A 17407-nucleotide genomic window follows, 5' to 3' on the forward strand; every position below is an offset into this window, starting at 1 on the left:
TTGATGGGTGTATGTATGTACATTTAACACTGAATTTAATGAGACCACAATCATGCTTATTCATTTTAACGGATAGCTTTAGAGCTGCTGTTAAAATTGCTTCAACATTGCACTTTCAAGATCTATACTGATGCAGAGACTAAGACTAAGATCAAGGTGATAAAAGCAATGCAGTGTGATCGAGTGGTAGGTGCCTGAGCAGAGCTAAAGGAAGCAGAACAATTGCCCAGTGAAACCTACTTGCAATCTTGATGAAGTGTTTGACCAGCTTCATGCGCTTGACCACATTGGGCTCTCCGCAGATTTCTGTCACCACCCAGAACATCTCACGATTCACCAGCTGAAAACAAAACCCAGCTTTGAATATCAAATGGCTGTACAGAAAAATAAAACCAATGGACAGATTTCAAGCAAATGCTAATTTCAAACTTTACAACAAAGATAACCATGGGAACGTGGACAAGCTATCTATGATATAAATGCATTCCCTTTTGAGAAAACAACCACAATCTTACCATGAGCAACACTTTATAGCGAAACATTTTTACTGGTAATGCTCCGATCAGTAATAGAGAATTTTTTTTACTACAGTCGAGATCATTTAACACGAAAAACGATAAGCCGAAAAAAACCATTACGCGAAACGTGTTGTCAGTCCCAATCATTCCCTTCATAAACCCTACTAAAAAAAACATCATAATGCGAAATAAAACGATCTGAGACTCACGCAAAAAACGTTTACACGAAGCCGATTCTCGGTCTCTTGCACCACCAAACAACTGGTTTTTTCAACTTGTAGTTTCCAAAGCGAGAAGTGTTCACGTGTTTGCACGGCCCATTGAAAGAAAGAATGAAATGGTCGACGTAAATTTAGACTTTATCACGAAGTCGGTACAGCTCTCTTGTGGTGTTTGCTTCTTGCGCGTGCATATTCTTCCCGATAATTCCATTATCTCTCACTTTGGAAATTGGAGCAGATGGCACACAAATGTCACGGTATATCAAGATTCTGAAGCCACTTCCGAAAACACTCTACGGCTTACGCGCGTTTGTTCGGTTGGTCAGCACCGATCAACTTTGTTGAAGCGTTTATACTTAAAACGGGTATCTTCTATGCTTTAATCATTTCATCACTTCATTGGCCCGTCAAAACACGGAAAAAAGCGGCTTCCTTTGGAAAAAGAGCCTTTTATTCGCTGTCAGAGAAATGAAGCGACCCGAAAGTCAGACTCCTGCGAAGTTAACAACAACAAGACGCGGGCTGTATTCTTACACAAAAGAGTACTTCCGTTCAAACCGAAAGTTGAAACCAAATCGCGTCAGCAGTTCAAACGAGTTTCGCGAACATCGCTGCAAGTAAACCGATTTCAAAATAGTTTGATCATTTTCGTTATCGCGAAAAAAAAAATTGGTCCCTTTCATTTCGTGTAAAGCGATCTCGACTGTAGTAACGCTCCACACTTAGCACATTTCCCAAGGTCTAACTTATATGTTTGATCCTATACACATAAAAACAACCACAGTTCCCAGCAACACAACCTCACCTCAGCAAACTTGCGAATCATGGGACAGCCGTACTTGGAGTCCAGCTCGAAGAGCTCGTCAACGTACTCGGTGGGCTCGATCTCGCGGAAAACCTTGAAGTCCTCCAGGGTGAGCTGCCAGGCCACCTCGGGGGCGTTCAGCTGCAGCAGCGTGATCTGGCTCTCCTTCAGCAGCTCCCCGATCATCTCGTCGGGAATGAGGGGGTCCGTGCTCAGGTTGTTCTTCAGGTAGTATCTATGCACAGGAGGCAAAGTGCGCCTGATACCCCCGCCAGTCCAAACCACGTGGTCGTCCATGTCGTCCAATCAGCCCACAGTGCACGCACAGCGCACATTGGCAGGCGGAGCGAGCGGGCGGGGAAAAGGAGGAAGGAGCAGAGAGGGAAGATGTGTGTTAGCGTCTAGCACTCTGGGTTTTCTCGTGGCGTCACAGGCCGTTCGTTACAAGCAGCCAGTAAATGTGTGTCGACGAGGCTTTGAGGTATACTGAATACGTTCATTAATTCAGCGTTTATCGTTATGTTTGTTACTTGCCTGGGAGATATTGGTTTCTAGCTAGCTGTGTACACAAGATCTTTGATGAATAAACTTGATTTCATTCTAATTTAGTACAATTTCTGTATATCTTCAGAAAGGACATGAACATAAAACCAATACTGCAAACATTTGCAGCAGGAATGAAAGAAGTAAGAGGGGTGGGGTAAACAATTTCCGATAAGAATCTAAACTGATCATCTTGTGTACACCTCTACCAGTAAGAATACACGACACAGGAGTGGATGAGAGCTTATAGCAGCATATTTTTTTCAAAATAAGTCGTCATTTTTGTGTGTGCATTTGTTAAGCTGAAAACAACCTGCAAATACTTCTCAAATTAAAGCTGCCTTATTTCATCCATTCCCGTTCGATGTTCATGAACAATGAAATGAGCAGATAATCCCATGACCCACATGCATGTCCAACAGAGGTGCAGTGGAATCCAACACAACTCCGCTTGTTCTTCTACCCCAAGTCTTTCACCCCTACCCCAAGTCTTTCACCCCTACCCCAAGTCTTTCACCCCTACCCCATCCCCCTCAACTCTCCCAACCCCCAACCACCCTCCCAACCCCCCACCTCTCTGAATTCAAAACATATAACTTAATCATAACAAAACACAACTATTGTTCTTTTCTGTAAGACTGCAAACATTTGGTACTTACCACACTTATGTTACACACATTATTGATATTATGATACAAACTGCGGAGATAAAAAAAATCCCCCAAAACTTGTATTCCTTTGTTCCAATGACAACATTTTTTTCAAATGACCCGTCAACATTAGGATAGCTGGCGGATTCTGCCAAAATTGTTACGATTCCACTGCACCCTGAGGTGTGTCCCTGCATGCACCCACGTTAAAAGAGACCAAAATAAAATGTTCAACTCAAAGAACCTCGTGCAAACCATTCATGCAGAACGTCACGTGAAGGCTGACAAAATTGTTATCCTCTTTCTCATTTGCATCACAAATTGACAATCTTGTCTTGTTTTAATAACGTAAATCAAAATTCTTCAGATCCAGTTATTTTTAGCAAGCAGGTAATTACATGAAACTTTTTGTCAGCCTTCTTTAAACTGAAATGTTGATTGTAAACAGAAAATGAACGTAAAAATGCACCACAAAAGCCAAATTATATGTTCATACACAAGCTGAATCTTGTCATTCTTCCATTTATAATGCGTAAAATGAATCAGAATTTCCAAAAAATCTTGTTCATTTGCAAATATGGCTTTTGTGGTGACCAAAACCGCTGAAATGAAGATGAAATGTAATACAAAAACAAAATGCAAACAAAAAAACATGCATCCAATTAGAAAGTACATGTAATCATCACTTGTCTTATAACAAGAGAAAATACTGACTAGAAGGCTGATTCAAAGAAACGAGTCCAGTATGGATGATATTATGATTCTTAACAAAAGAATATCAGTAGAATGATTAAAGGATCTCTTCATAGCAGTAAAATGTCATACAGACAGGAAGAAGATGCATATAGTTTGAAAGGCGAAATCTTATATCTGCTGTACTCCTACTGATTAACCATCTGTTACAAGAGACTATTTATTATTTAAATCTCCAATTACATGCTATCTATACTATATATTTCTGGGAGTTGTTTACAGGCACACTGTTCAGACTGTTAATTTCTGTACATACTATAACAAGAATTAACGACAACACGGAAAGCACAGAGTTGTAAGGTTATTGCATAAGTACAGACTAGCAATGTACCCACGTTACAAGCACACACAAACACGACAGTTCAGAAAGATCTGGACCAAGACAGTTAGTAGCGCAAAACCTCTGTGAAGAACAATTCTGTGCTGAGGAAAGATAGCATGCATTTCAGGCATGCCAACTGTTTCTATGAGATGTTCAGGGGATGTAGTGGAAATCCCTAAGCTGCTGCTTAACTGCTGGTTTCTTGTGTTCGGAGGGTTCACATACATTTTATTTGTCTGTACTTTGCTCTCAAATTCTCACTGAGAAGACAGTTCACATTCGTTGCTGCTTGTCGTTAATAGATCAGCATGAACTACCTTGCATATACATGGTTAAAGTTCTTATTGCTCAAGCCAAGGGCATGAGAATGTCTTGTCCAAACAGACTAGTTATTCCTCGTATGTTGGGTGAAACAGCAAGCTGTAGGGAAAGGAGGGAGGGGGCAACATTACATCTGTTGAACTTCAGTTGTTGCTTTGTAAATGTCTATGTATCAGTGTATTATGTCTTGCCACACACATGCCAAATTTCCTTGTATTGATGAGGACAATAAAATTTCTTGTATCTTGTATTGTATCTTGTATCTTGTATCTGTCACAGAGATACAGTTCTTCCAGCTAAAGATGAATCAGATCATCCAATGGAACTGCTTCAATGTTGTTGTGAAAGACACATGCTTGCTAGTACAGGTAAAGGCAAGAGTCCGCTATGAGAATGTCATTTCATAGAGATGTGAAATTAGAAGTGACCAAGACTTGAGAGACTCGGAGTTAAGATACAATCATTAGTTAGAGTCAAGAGTGTAGCCTGACCTTGCTGACCTTGTGACGTTGCTCAACAAGTGTGACGATGTTCTGTGGATGCTACTAACATTCACAAACTCTGATGAAGTTCTGTGTGTGCACGTGAAGTTGAGAAGTGCATTCAAGGTGGTAAATCTTTATCTTACAGGCAGCAAATTCTGTAGGGCGAGCAGAACACTGCAGTGCATACTACAGCTGAGAGACAATGATTTCTAGTGCTTTCCAAGGATGCTACACAAAACCTGAGCTACAAATACTGAACATACACGACAACCACTATGTCTAATAAGCAACAGCCAAAGGGAGGAAAACCACAACACCAAATTTGGGGAAGGTGCAGGAACGAATGGTTGAGGGAGGGGAAGCAAAAAATGGCTAAACACACAAGTGGGGTGAGTGGTATCTACAAAATGATGGTGGTGGGGACCAGACAAACTAAAGAGATCTGGGGTGACAGCAGACCGAGGCAAACCGAAACCCAAGGAAGCAGGATCTGGATGTAAGGGGCTGTCATTTTGTAGTCATTTAAGTGATTTTGCAAATCAATCCGAAACCAAAATAAGGGGCCTGAAAATCCATCTCCTCCAGAGCACACAACGGAACATGCAAAAAGCAGCTTATGTTTCTATACCAGCCACAACACACTCAAACAGCAAGGCCAGCCCCGTAGTAGCAGGCAACGTTAATTCAATGAAGATTCAGGAGAAGGAACGACTGAGTGAAACCAACATCAGGCCAGACAAGTCTTCCCTACATGCAGAGAGCAGCGAGGGAACAAACCCCCATACAACTGTTATACCTTGTGAGTGAACAACTTTACAGATGATCTTTTGAAAGTGTTCTGTGCTATGCATGCAGACTTAACCCAAGGGCAACTAGTATGGTACAGACAACGGTCAAGAGAGATGAATGAGCCTGTGTGCTTGTTGTGTGCCATGTGCGCATGTTCCTTGCAGACTGGGGCTAGTACAGACATGATCAAGTGTCCCGACAGACGCTCGCCTAGCGCGGTCTGAAGGCGGCAAAGTGCGCAACTGCCAGTGCGGTCTGTGGGCTGAGAGGACGGACGGATGGACTGGCGGAGGCTAGAGACGTGACAAGGGCACAGAACCCGCTCTGAGAGAGCCAAGCGGGCAGCTACACTGAAATACTCAAAGCAGTAGACACATGACAAGGTGACCAATTTGGCACAATTACAACAGACATGAAATCACACACTGGTTTGACAATTGGTTTAACTTTCACACACTATTTTGCAGTTTTGTTTACCTTAATACCAAGAATCAGTTCTTGATGCTACTGGTTAGTCTGACTAGTTGATCCTTTTACTGTTTTATGTAATTGGTTTGTTTGTCTTATTCTATCCAAATCCATCTTTTTGTATTAATCCACTTTTGAGCCCAATATTACCCACATTAATGCCTCTTTAAATCTTACACTCTTAACAGAATCTCATTCTGACACATAAACTGTGTGCAGACCTTTCACCCAAAACTGATGTCTCACTGGTACTACGTACTGTAGGTCAACATGATTTCTCTCAGGGAAATCCTTGACGTTTCCTTAATCTAAATGAGTGACATGTTAATTCAGAATTATGATCTGGCATGTTAGTCTAGAATCTACCAGTACAGAAGAGCCGAAGGCCCCATTTCCATGGCATTGGAGACACTACCCCCAGAACCTGCAGTTACCCCGATGCACAAGAGTTCAAATCTGTTCACTCTTGGGGCCAGAGCTACAGTGGTACCTGCGATGTCAGGCCTCTCCAATCAGAGGACACCTCTTGATAAAAGGCATCACACCTTCTGTTATCCCTTTGTCCATTTTCAAGACCAAAATATACAGGCATGGGAATTGAAAATTGTAAAAAAGGCTGAAAATTGAAGACGCGAAGCGTCAAGTCGACGGCGCGAAGCGCCTAGCCTTACTAGGGGGGTCCGGGGGCATGCCCCCCCGGAAAAAAAATTCTCCAAAGAACCCAGATGGTGCAATCTGGTGTCATCTGAGCTCCAAGTTTGCCATTAAATTCTGTTTTTAGAATCAGAGTTTTTAGTACCAATTTTTGCTTTTTTATAGAAAAAAGAAATACATGTATACATGTATTATATGGTTTAAATTTGTTAAAAAAATTGATCTGTTGAGACAAACAGGAAAATGTAACTTGTAACACAATCTGTGCAATCTGGTTTACTTTCAAACATAAAAGTTCAAGTAACTGAGGCGGGCGGTAGCAGTGCGTGAACAAAGTACGGAAAGTTTTCGCGGACTTTTGCGCAAAGGCAAAAGTAACCGGTGCTTTTTTTGTGTGCCTCCCCCGTTTATTTTTTCGGCGGACACTTTTGCTTTTTGGGCGGAACAAAAAAAAAAATTCGGCAGAAATCCGCCGTTTGGCGGACAATTCCCATGCCTGAATATACCTTCTGTGAGAGGCCACCTGCATTACAGGGACACTTTGGGCTGGTCCCAAGGGTGTCCTTTCATCGCAGGTACCACTGTACTGCCGTCTGGATAACTTCGTGCAGATAAATGAAGAGGGCGAGAGATTTCTACGAAGACACCTTTCCCAACATGCCGAGTTTGTATTATTAGATAGGGCGTCATCAGGACTAGCCGGCTACTGGAAGCTACCATTGGGTGTACCAGGATGTAGGGATATAAATGGCTTGACAGTAAACTGAAGGCTTTCACATTGGCTATCTATCATGCCACAATATTTTTGTTCTGCTTCTTCAACCTCTGAATATTGGTACATTTGGGATAAATCGTAAACTAGGTTTACCTTACGTTTCCATAGAAAAAGAAAAATGGCATGCTAGTTCAAGTAATCATGATATATACCAACAATAAGAAAAATTCAATTCAAAACAAAACAGAAAGAAAAAAATACAGCTGAATATTTACAGCAAAAATATACATGTCCACATCTTGCAGATTTTCCATCCATGATTTTTGTAACATGCACACAAACAATTACAATTTCATATTTTGTGAGTACATACTACACACTGTGAAACAACAACGTGCCAGTATGACTTGAATGAACACATAAATCTAAACATTTTGATAATATTTTCTATGCTTCAATGAATGCACAACATTCATAGGAAATTTCTGCAAGATGTGGAACAAAATAAAATGCTGTGAATCAATTCCCAAAATATTACATGAGTAAAAAAAACATAAGAAAACACATTTTCCAAAAAAAAAAGAGAAGATTAGAATGCGTGAGAGAGCCCGGCTTACCGGCCGTTCAGATTGAGTCGCTCCGGAAGATTCGTAAGCTGGTCGGGAAGACGTCGTCGCTTGATGAACATCTCAGACTCTACAGTCACCTCGCACAGCGAGAAATTACTGTGAAAAAAAAAGAAGTGTACACACACATACAATGAATTTTGACACATAAAAGAGAATGGATTCTTTTTAACACATACAATGGATTAAACAAAACACAGCTCAATGCTTGAAGAGACAATTTCAAAGCTTGCCAAGGCTAATTTGAAAAAGCTTTCACATACATTTACATAATACTTGTCTCCCAACATAAATTTGTATTTGTTTACTTAGTGAATGTGTACTTGCGTACATGCGTGTGTGTGTGTTTATGTGTCTTCCTGTGTGTGTGTATGGGAGTGGGGTGGGGGCAGTCTGGAATAATAGGTGAATAAAGTGATGAATTTCTACATATAAATCCCAAATAAATGTTCTCGTGCACCTAGTTCCACATCTTTTGGTCTGCAGTAAAACTGAAGAATCCCACTCCAGATACCTGTGTTCACACTAGTGTACTACCTACCCGCTTGCTTCTGTGATGCCAAACTCCTGTAGTGACAGCATTACCACCTCCTTCGCTGTTGTCTCCTGAAAAAGAAAAAAAGAAAAAAAAATTAAACATTTTGTATGTATACCAGTAATGATATCAAATGGGATTGCCATCACATACTTGTCACTCTCCTCTCACCCATACCTTTTTACATTTTTTATCCACATCCCACAGATGGCATAAACCTATCATTTCCGGTATTTTTCCGGTAAAATTTCAAAAGGCAGGAAAATAAATCATATATCAGTCAGAGCAGCCATTACTTTACCTTATTTTGTTCTAAAAATGTCTACAACATTAATACAAGACAATTTGTGCATTCTTGAGAATACTACTACTAGTTTTTGCGACTAAATCACTAACTGGTTTCAAAGAGAGTCCGGCTCATACATGCCTGCTAGCAGGTATCTGTTTTCAAAGTGCATGATCACTCTCTCTCTCTCTCTTTTATCCTTTTGTAAGGGCGGGGAGGTAGCTCAGTCGGTAGCGCGCTGGATTTGTATCCAGTTAGCCGCTGTCAGCGTGAGTTTGTCCCCACGTTCGGCGAGAGATTTATTTCTCAGAGTCAACTTTGTGTGCAGACTCTCCTCGGTGTCCGAACACCCCCGTGTGTACACGCAAGCACAAGACCAAGTGCGCACGAAAAAGATCCTGTAATCCATGTCAGAGTTCGGTGGGTTATAGAAACACGAAAATACCCAGCATGCTCCCCCGAAAGCGGCGTATGGCTGCCTAAATGACGGGGTAAAAACGGTCATACACGTAAAAGCCGTGGGAGTTTCAGCCCATGAATGAACAAACAAATCCTTTTGTAAAGTCTGTCATCAACTGGGCAAAGTCGACTACGCGGAGTATGCTACGCGAAGTTGGCCGCAAGGAGCTTTAGCACTGATTTTTTCGTAAAAAGACTTTGCGAAGTTTACTTCGGGCTCAATTAAGGAGCGCCTCTTTATAGTTCAGTTCATCTCAGTTGAGTTCCATTATTTCTCTCCCTCACCTTGTGTATAAGGAGGAACTTGAAGGACTGATCTGCTCTGTAGACCTTGACTACGTGTTCAGGAAAGTCGTTCTTGTCGTCAGGGACCCCCAGGGTCAGAGTGGAGAGGTCAGGGTTGCTGGCGCTCATGTGATTGGGCACGCCCGTGTTGGAGGAAGAGGAGGAAGAGGTAGAGGACTTCCGTGACGGTTTGGTGTACAGGCTCTCGTCGGAATGGTTGATGCTGTTGCTGTTTGAAAAAAGATGGAAGCAGACTCATTAAGATTTGCACTGATTTTTTGTCAGCGAGATGCCGAATCACTTTGCACAGTCTTTGTAAATTTGAAGTTTTTATAACAAGAAACTCAAATGTAATCAGTTGAACACCAACCATACACAACCAAAACACATGCCAAAAACATGCTTAGAAAACTTGCCTAACACTGAAACCAAGGAATTATCTTGAACTGTCTTAGAAACTATCATGCAGTTCAATGGAACCACTCTTCTGAAGACCTCCCAATTTAAGACTTCCATTCTTTTTAGACTATGCTTTCACAGAGTTTCTGTTCAAAACCTTTGTAAATTTACCCCCAATTTAAAACTTCATCCATTTTAAGACTTTCTCACATTTTGTAGAGGTTTCAAAACAAGGGGTACAACTGTACATTGCCTCCCTAGCTCAATCCTCACCCATTCATTTTAGGAATGATGTTCATCTTCTCCAGGGCTTTCTTGATGCGTGGCTTGGAGCCCCAGTTGAACAGGCCCTTACTCCTCTCCGGCTTCTTCTCCGTGGTGGTGGTGGTTGTGGTGGTAGATGTGGTGGTGGTGGTGGTGGAGATGTAGGACAAGGCGCTGTCGAGGTCGGGGACGGACAGTCGCTGCCTGGCCATGTGACCTAGCTGGTTCTGGTTCTCCTCCCGCTTCACCTTCCGCGGCGTGTTCTTCTCTGCTGATCGCAGCATCTCTTTGAACTCTGCAGAGAAAGAGGAGAAAAGTAAAGATCTTGTGACTGTAATTTGTTTCAAGATGCAGAGTTTACAAGCTGTAATCAGACCAGGATTTGATTTGCAAGAACGTTGTGTGTCAACCTGTACTAAGATAACTAGGACCTTCTTTGTGCAAAACACACATGGTGGTATTCTGTTAATCATGTTCCTAATTCTTGAAGGAAACTGTATCAGTCTTTGTTGGTAGAAACTAGGCCCTGTAGAGAACCACCAGGGCCAAAATGGCAATCTTCTAAACAAACACATGATGACACTAACTAACACTGGGTGAAACCAGCATACAGCCTACCCCTATCCCACCACAGGGACAGGCATTGTGGAGGGCCAGGGGGGAGATGTTTCGACTTCTGCAACACAATAAAGCGTGCCATCTTCTCCTTCCTACCTTGCAGGTTTGACTTGACTGATATGGAGAGATGCGTGGAGCCCCTGAGAATCTCCAGTGCCTTGTTGTAGTAGATCTGTTGGAACTTCTTGCCGTTCACCTCCAGGATCTGCACACACCCACATACATCCACATTTACACCTTTGCGTACACGTAAAATACAATTCATTTCATTTACTTTATTATCTCAATGCTGTACAATTCGGGTCACTTCCTCCCAGAGGAAAGCTAGCAACAACAAGGGTGGCGTAATCTAGATGTGTGTGTGTTTAGGTGTAATCAGCCACCTGGGCTTATGGCAGAATGACCGAGGTCTTTTACGTGCCACTGTGGTGACACGGGAGTGGGACATGGATACCGATGTCTGACCCGGGAATCGAACCCGTGACCGTAGGATCACAAGTCTAGTGCTCTACCAACTGAGCCACCCGATATTGCAACTGATATTGTTACTGCTATGACATAGACAACTTTATGAAAGGCCAGATTTTGGGAGCAACACAATTTCCCTTCGGAGTAAGATTCTAGATGCTTCTAGCAATGAAGGTGGTGGTTCTTTCCAAGCAGTTCTATGCAGCCTTTACCAACAGCCACCCCTTGGCTTGTATTGACAGTGCTTTCAGACAATATCCCTTCAGACACGAAGTTGGATGAGAACTCAAGAGGCTCAAACTAAAAGTTGGCACATGGTATGTGGTTTTGTTATTGTTGAACTTTCTTCAGAAAGTTGTGATTGTTTATCCTGTATAAAAATAAAAGCATGCAAAAACACTTGCACTAATTTCACTCCTGCCCCCGATTGCAATCCTTTTTATTTCCTGCAAGTAACAAAAGCACAGGAGACGCAAGTCCTATAAATAAACTGCAATTCTTGTTTACAGAAAATCACACAGTTACTGCACTGGTCAAAACTGCAACCAGACTACAACAAACAATGAAAACTACGGACCTGATCGCCACGCTTGAGGCCAGCCTCCGCAGCTTTGGAATCTTTCTCCACCTTGGTGATGAAGATACCATGACCCCGCTCCAGCCCGCCCAGGATGGAGAAGTGAAGGATCTCGTCTCGCGTGATCCTTGTCAAGGTCACCGTTCTGACCTTGGCCTTGGCCGCACACGCCATGTTCAGCAAGCTCATCTGACCCATCATGCGCTGAAACACATTGTGATAGATTTTTTCATAAGAGAGAGAGAGAGTGTTGACATCAGTCTGAATGTTTCTATTTCTCATTCGGTTTTACATATTATGAAGGGACGCCTTACCATGTATTCTTGAAGTGAAGAAATCTCTTAATTTACACACAAAAATTTACTCAGGTACTGAACTGTTGTAAAACAGAAAAAGAAGAAGAAGAAGAGGAAAACCTGTGCAGTTTGTTTGTTTGTTTTGTTTTGTTGTGTTCACAAACAGCTCAACAATTTAAGAGCATTTCAACTCAAGACATCAGCAATAACTATATAGAATCTACACAAAGAAGACGGATAAAGAAACGTGTGATAAGAAGTGAAAAAAAACCACACAAAAACAGAGAAAGAAAAAAACTGCTTATCTAAATGACTTGTCTTGTGAAAGTACCAGTAAACCTACCATTCTATCATTCAACTGACCAGAAAAAAAAATAAAGCTAGAAGAAACACACTAAACTATGGTTTCTAAACATCAGAGCTAAGGTTGTTCAGAACAACTACAGAACTAGTTTTAAAATTTTAAAATAATATTGATGGCAGTGTGGGTCATTAGCAATGTTGATTTAAGCATCTAGATGTGAACACATGTCTACATCTAAGTCAGCTAGTGATTAATAGAATTAAAGAAGAGATTATTAAAAGTGAAAGAAATTGAATGGATGTAACTACAAAAAGAAGTCAGAGTGATGGGTGGGGGGGGGGGGGGGGGCTGAGAGAGAGAGAGAGAGAGAGAGAGAGAGAGAGAGAGAGAGAGAGAGAGAGAGAGAGAGAGAGAGAGAGAGAGAGAGAGAGAGAGAGAGAGAGAGAGAGAGAGAGAGAGAGATATGGCTGAAAATAACAGGAGTGAAGAGGGGTTGGGGGTTGGAAGAAGAATCAAGAAACACTCAACTTTAAAGATGTAAAACGCACCCATTAGAATTAGATCTTATGTTGACATATATATATATATATATATATATATAAGGGGGGAAGGGGAAGGTGAATTGATTTTTTTTAGAAATACTGTATGTGATTACAAGAAGTGCAAAGCAGATACATTGTTCACAAATGAGCAAAGTAGGTTGGTTAATATTCCGTCACTTTATCGTCTGAAGTGTGACACAGGAATGCACCATTAAACACGCAACCACCACCGATTCCACTGGCCGGGCCAATACAATCACAGATTACATGCTGCCCAGGACCCAAACCAATTGTCAATCATATCATTGACCCCCCATGCAATTACTGCCATGTCTATAACAGAACCTGCTGCAGTATTAAATCTACTCTCAATTTCTGTTCCTTCTTTAAAAGTATAAATCTGAGCTGGAAAAGGGAGGTAGCATCTCGAACACAAAAAAGTACACACTTGGCAAAACTGTATGTTAATCCCATTTTTACGTTGACTGTCTTGTGCTTTAAATACGCGTTAGCATTAAGGAGTCTTCTGGCACAAAACAGCAAAGCCTAAAAGCGAGCAAGTTGTTTTCTCAAACAAACAAACAAACAAACAAAAAACAAATAAACAAACAAACAAATCAACAAAAAAGCAAAATGGCTGATCCCCACTGATTATCACACTGGATGTAAAAGCTATGACATGAGCACGCTACTTATGACAACAAAAAAGTTGCAGTTTTAAGTGCTTTACTGCTTGCAAACTGTCGGGTAAAACGGACACTATCCTCAATGTCATATTCATGAATACAGCAAAGGTGACAGAACAATAATAAAATGTCTATACAATATGTAATAATACATGTAACTGGGTTACAATGGCAGCAGGGTAAAAGCTAAATGTGAAAATAACTTGAAAAAATGTGACTCATGTTTCTGAACATTTTCTAAACCTCTTGCACATAAAGCCTGTTTACAACTGCGGGTTATATTATACTTGTAACACCACCACAGTATAATAAATATGTGCATATATATCCCCAGTAAATAAGATGCATACATGTCAACCCTTACGATTTGCACGTAAGTCTTACGTTTTTTCCATGTTTTTCCAGTTGTACGTCGTAAGACCACAATCTTACGTTTTTCTCTCAAAATCGCAAAAATCTTGTTTTTCCCCTCAAAATCGCATTATTTAATACATGTCAACCTCTATCACACACTTACCATAGTAAAAGCCTCTTCACACCATAAGACAGGACCAAACACCACCAAAATCGCATTAAAATTACGTTTCTGCGAGTCCGTTTGCTTTCGTTTTCGGATCTGCGTTCCACATGATTCTCAAATGGATCACTTCTAGTTTCAACTGTCTAATATAACAAGGGAGATAACTGAAATGCTTACGAGTAACAGGCGCTCAAAAATGGCATCTACAGCAAGTTCAGGTCAGCCAAAGAAGAAACCCAAGGTATACCATGGGAGATATTTAGTGGAGTGGGAGGGGGCGACACAATTCAAAGGATTCATCAAGGCTTCACCAGAAGGGCACGGGTATGCCTATTGTATTCCGTGCGTAAAGTCTGTGAAAGTTACTGCGTCCGGAAAATTGGATTTGGAGCGCCATTTCCAATCATTTACATGGAACACTCTCAATCTACGATTTCTTATGGTTTTGGTCCTGTCTTATGGTGTGATGAGGCTTTTACTATGGTAAGTGTGTCATATAGGTTGACATGTATGAAGATGTGATCATATTTGTAACATCCACCTACAGTGGTTAAATTGTCTCTGTCATGCCGTAAGAATATGAATAATTGCCCACTGGTATTCACCATAGAAATCTACCGGTTACACTGTTTTGTTTTTCATAACGTCTTAATCCCGTTTTACCAATTGACTTGGACATCATGATCCAACACTTTGTCCAGCAATTTTCATTAAGCAAAACTCCTTTACAAAGCCACGCAAAATATCATTAAAGACAAAGCAATCCAAATCATCCTTTCCAAAATTATTCTGTACAAGACAGGCTTGCTGCAATTTGATAATGTGCAGCATTTTGTGGTAAAACTGCTGTCATTTTCTTATTTTCTAACACATTTCCTAGCTGTCTACTCCAAGGAATACTAAATCATAATAACTGTCAGGGGATACCAGCTGGGCGGTACTCAAGATCACAATTCACATGTGACGCCTGTTCCAACTCCCATCTTCTTCTTGTCGATCACTATTCCAACTCCCATAATATATCAGGCATTTTTGTTTGCATTGGTTAGTGAGAGGCTGGCAAAGCGTGAAGCCTGGTCTTACCTCGAAGTCCGTCTCTGACTATAAACAAAAATAACACAAGTTGCTACACACTGTTACAGCCTGCTTGCTGAAAAAAACATCATGCAACTGCAAGGTGCAACCATTCCACTTCACACACCTATCCCTCCAATCGTTTCCCATTTTTATTTGTTACTCTGATTGTAAAACCACAGAACCAGATGCAATGATGTCCTCATCAAATCCATTAAAATCCTTTTTTTAAAGACTTATATTAAAACACCCACGAACTCTTAAAGCATGTCTGCTCAGATTTTTTCCCTCTAAATATTTCTGTTTCCAATCTACAAAAGTTTGAATCAGACAGACAAATTCAGGTGAAAACAAAATGGAAAATTACGAAAACAAAGAAATGGTCCTGCAGAAATTCAACTTGAAGAGTCACTTCTATACAGAATCTGCTGTGAACATTACGAAAACAAATACACTTTTTGGTGAGCATAAATCACATCTAATTACAATGTCTGCATTAAGAAAATGTAAGCAGTACAGAACTAAGCACTACATGTGGTCAACTTCCATCGCTTACACATCAAAGTGACAGCAAATTATGTTAAAGCTGTGTACAATGTACAAACACATTTCAAACTAAGGGATGCTGATCCTCTAAAGTTTTATACATTTCTTCATTCACAACACGATGCAGCTGATTATATACAGGCAGTACCACATCCGACAAACCTCTCAGCAGTATGCATGATGTGTCTAATTCTACAAACTGTTTAAAAACAACCTGTTTCATTGCCTTGGTTTACACATACCTGGATTAATGACACTTACATCAGCAGCCATTCAAATTTAAATTCATAACTGTAAATTGGTGTGCAAAGCGAAGGGCAATAACACACATGTAAGTGCACATTACTTGCAAGAAAAAGGTAAACCCTGTATACTTTTCAGTTAGAGGTTTACTATTAGTGTAAAATGTTTTGCTTTTAGTTTTAACAGAAAACAGAATTTTGATTACATACACTTCCAGAAGTTAGCACAACAAAGCAACTAAGAATCCAAGCCTTGTGGTGTGAATTCCTGTTTACCCCAAAATGACAAATTTCTCTAACTTTCAACTCTGACCACAGAAGTACCCACTGAAACTGTAAACTCAACGGACAATGCAACATCACAAGTTTATAATGTAAGATAGACATCCCTTTTAACTTACCACAGCCCGATGCCAGTTTGCATGCAGCGTTTTCATTTTCTCAATTTCTCATTTCACGCTTTCAACTTTCTAGTTGCACTCATTCAAGTATTCAACAACAAATACAGTGGAATAAAGACAACAGCAACAGAGGAAGCAACTACTCTGTGAATAAACAAAACCAAAAAATTGAACAGCCTTCATCCCTTCCACTTCAAGAAGTAAAGGAAAGTTATGTACACAACACTTTTATGGAGGAGTTGTGGTTCTTGGCTTACCTCTCGCTCCAAGAGACACTCAAAATGCTCCAGGAATTCACACATGGCTGGGTCTGTTTCAAAGTCGTTGAAGTGATTGTTCACCCAGAACAGTACCACCCGTGTAACCTGAAAGCATTGGGCAAACAATTAGAAACTGCGAACACCTCCCTTTAAAAACTGCTGTAACTCTATATTGGAACATCCACTGTTTTGAATCAGTGATTCCTTAATGATGAATTCGTGTAAAACCGAACAGTTAAGAGTTTCAAACAAATAATATAACACATTAACTGCTTGCTCAGCTGGAGTAAGACACAATCTTGCAGACTGAGTGCCAACTTACCCACCCACCCACCCACACACCAACCAACCAGTAAATCAACCAGTCAACCACCCACCTACCTACCTACCCACGAACCAGCCAACCACCCACCCAACCAATCAAACACCCGCCCATCCACTTACCCACCCAGCAAATCAACCAGCCAACCAACCACCCACTTACCCATCCAGCCAATCAACCACCCACCCATCCACTTACCCACCCATCCACCCAACATTCCCCATGAAAGACAATAACACAACAGCAGTCTAGAGAAATGCCTGTTACATAGACATAGGCAACTTTATTATCTCAAATGAGAAATTAATGCGTGGTGTGTACATATATCACAACATCAAACAACATAAATTGTATCAACATGAAAAAATAAATTACAAATCCAAGACCAAATGCCCCCCTTCTCACCTTGGGTCTGTAGGTGGGATTCTCAAACCACTGCAGGAGGTTGTTAGC

General features: G+C 40.9%; 2 protein-coding genes across 7 annotated transcripts in view; one reads left to right on the forward strand and one right to left on the reverse strand.

Annotated features, from left to right (window-relative positions):
- Positions 1-11830, forward strand: part of LOC138958650 (phosphoinositide 3-kinase adapter protein 1-like) — a 100054-nt gene extending 88224 nt beyond the window's left edge. The window contains exon 13 of the mRNA XM_070329875.1: positions 11694-11830. Coding sequence (XP_070185976.1) covers positions 11694-11750 — 57 coding nt within the window. The 3' untranslated portion in view covers positions 11751-11830. The remainder of the gene's footprint in view (positions 1-11693) is intronic.
- LOC138958649 (rap guanine nucleotide exchange factor 2-like) overlaps positions 1-17407 on the reverse strand; it is a 67945-nt gene that overhangs the window by 43785 nt on the left and 6753 nt on the right. For 3 of the 6 annotated variants that reach the window (XM_070329871.1, XM_070329870.1, XM_070329867.1), the window contains exons 7-17: positions 17360-17406; positions 16630-16737; positions 15193-15210; positions 11762-11965; positions 10813-10921; positions 10108-10393; positions 9436-9664; positions 8412-8476; positions 7862-7969; positions 1545-1803; positions 241-340 (exon numbers count right to left, since the gene is read on the reverse strand). In XM_070329871.1, coding sequence (XP_070185972.1) covers positions 241-340; positions 1545-1803; positions 7862-7969; positions 8412-8476; positions 9436-9664; positions 10108-10393; positions 10813-10921; positions 11762-11965; positions 15193-15210; positions 16630-16737; positions 17360-17406 — 1533 coding nt within the window. The remainder of the gene's footprint in view (positions 1-240; positions 341-1544; positions 1804-7861; positions 7970-8411; positions 8477-9435; positions 9665-10107; positions 10394-10812; positions 10922-11761; positions 11966-15192; positions 15211-16629; positions 16738-17359; position 17407) is intronic. The other 3 variants (XM_070329869.1, XM_070329872.1, XM_070329868.1) reach the window with 3 other exon arrangements.

The sequence above is a fragment of the Littorina saxatilis genome, linkage group LG2 (assembly GCF_037325665.1).
Source record: "Littorina saxatilis isolate snail1 linkage group LG2, US_GU_Lsax_2.0, whole genome shotgun sequence".
Lineage (NCBI taxonomy): Eukaryota > Metazoa > Mollusca > Gastropoda > Littorinimorpha > Littorinidae > Littorina > Littorina saxatilis.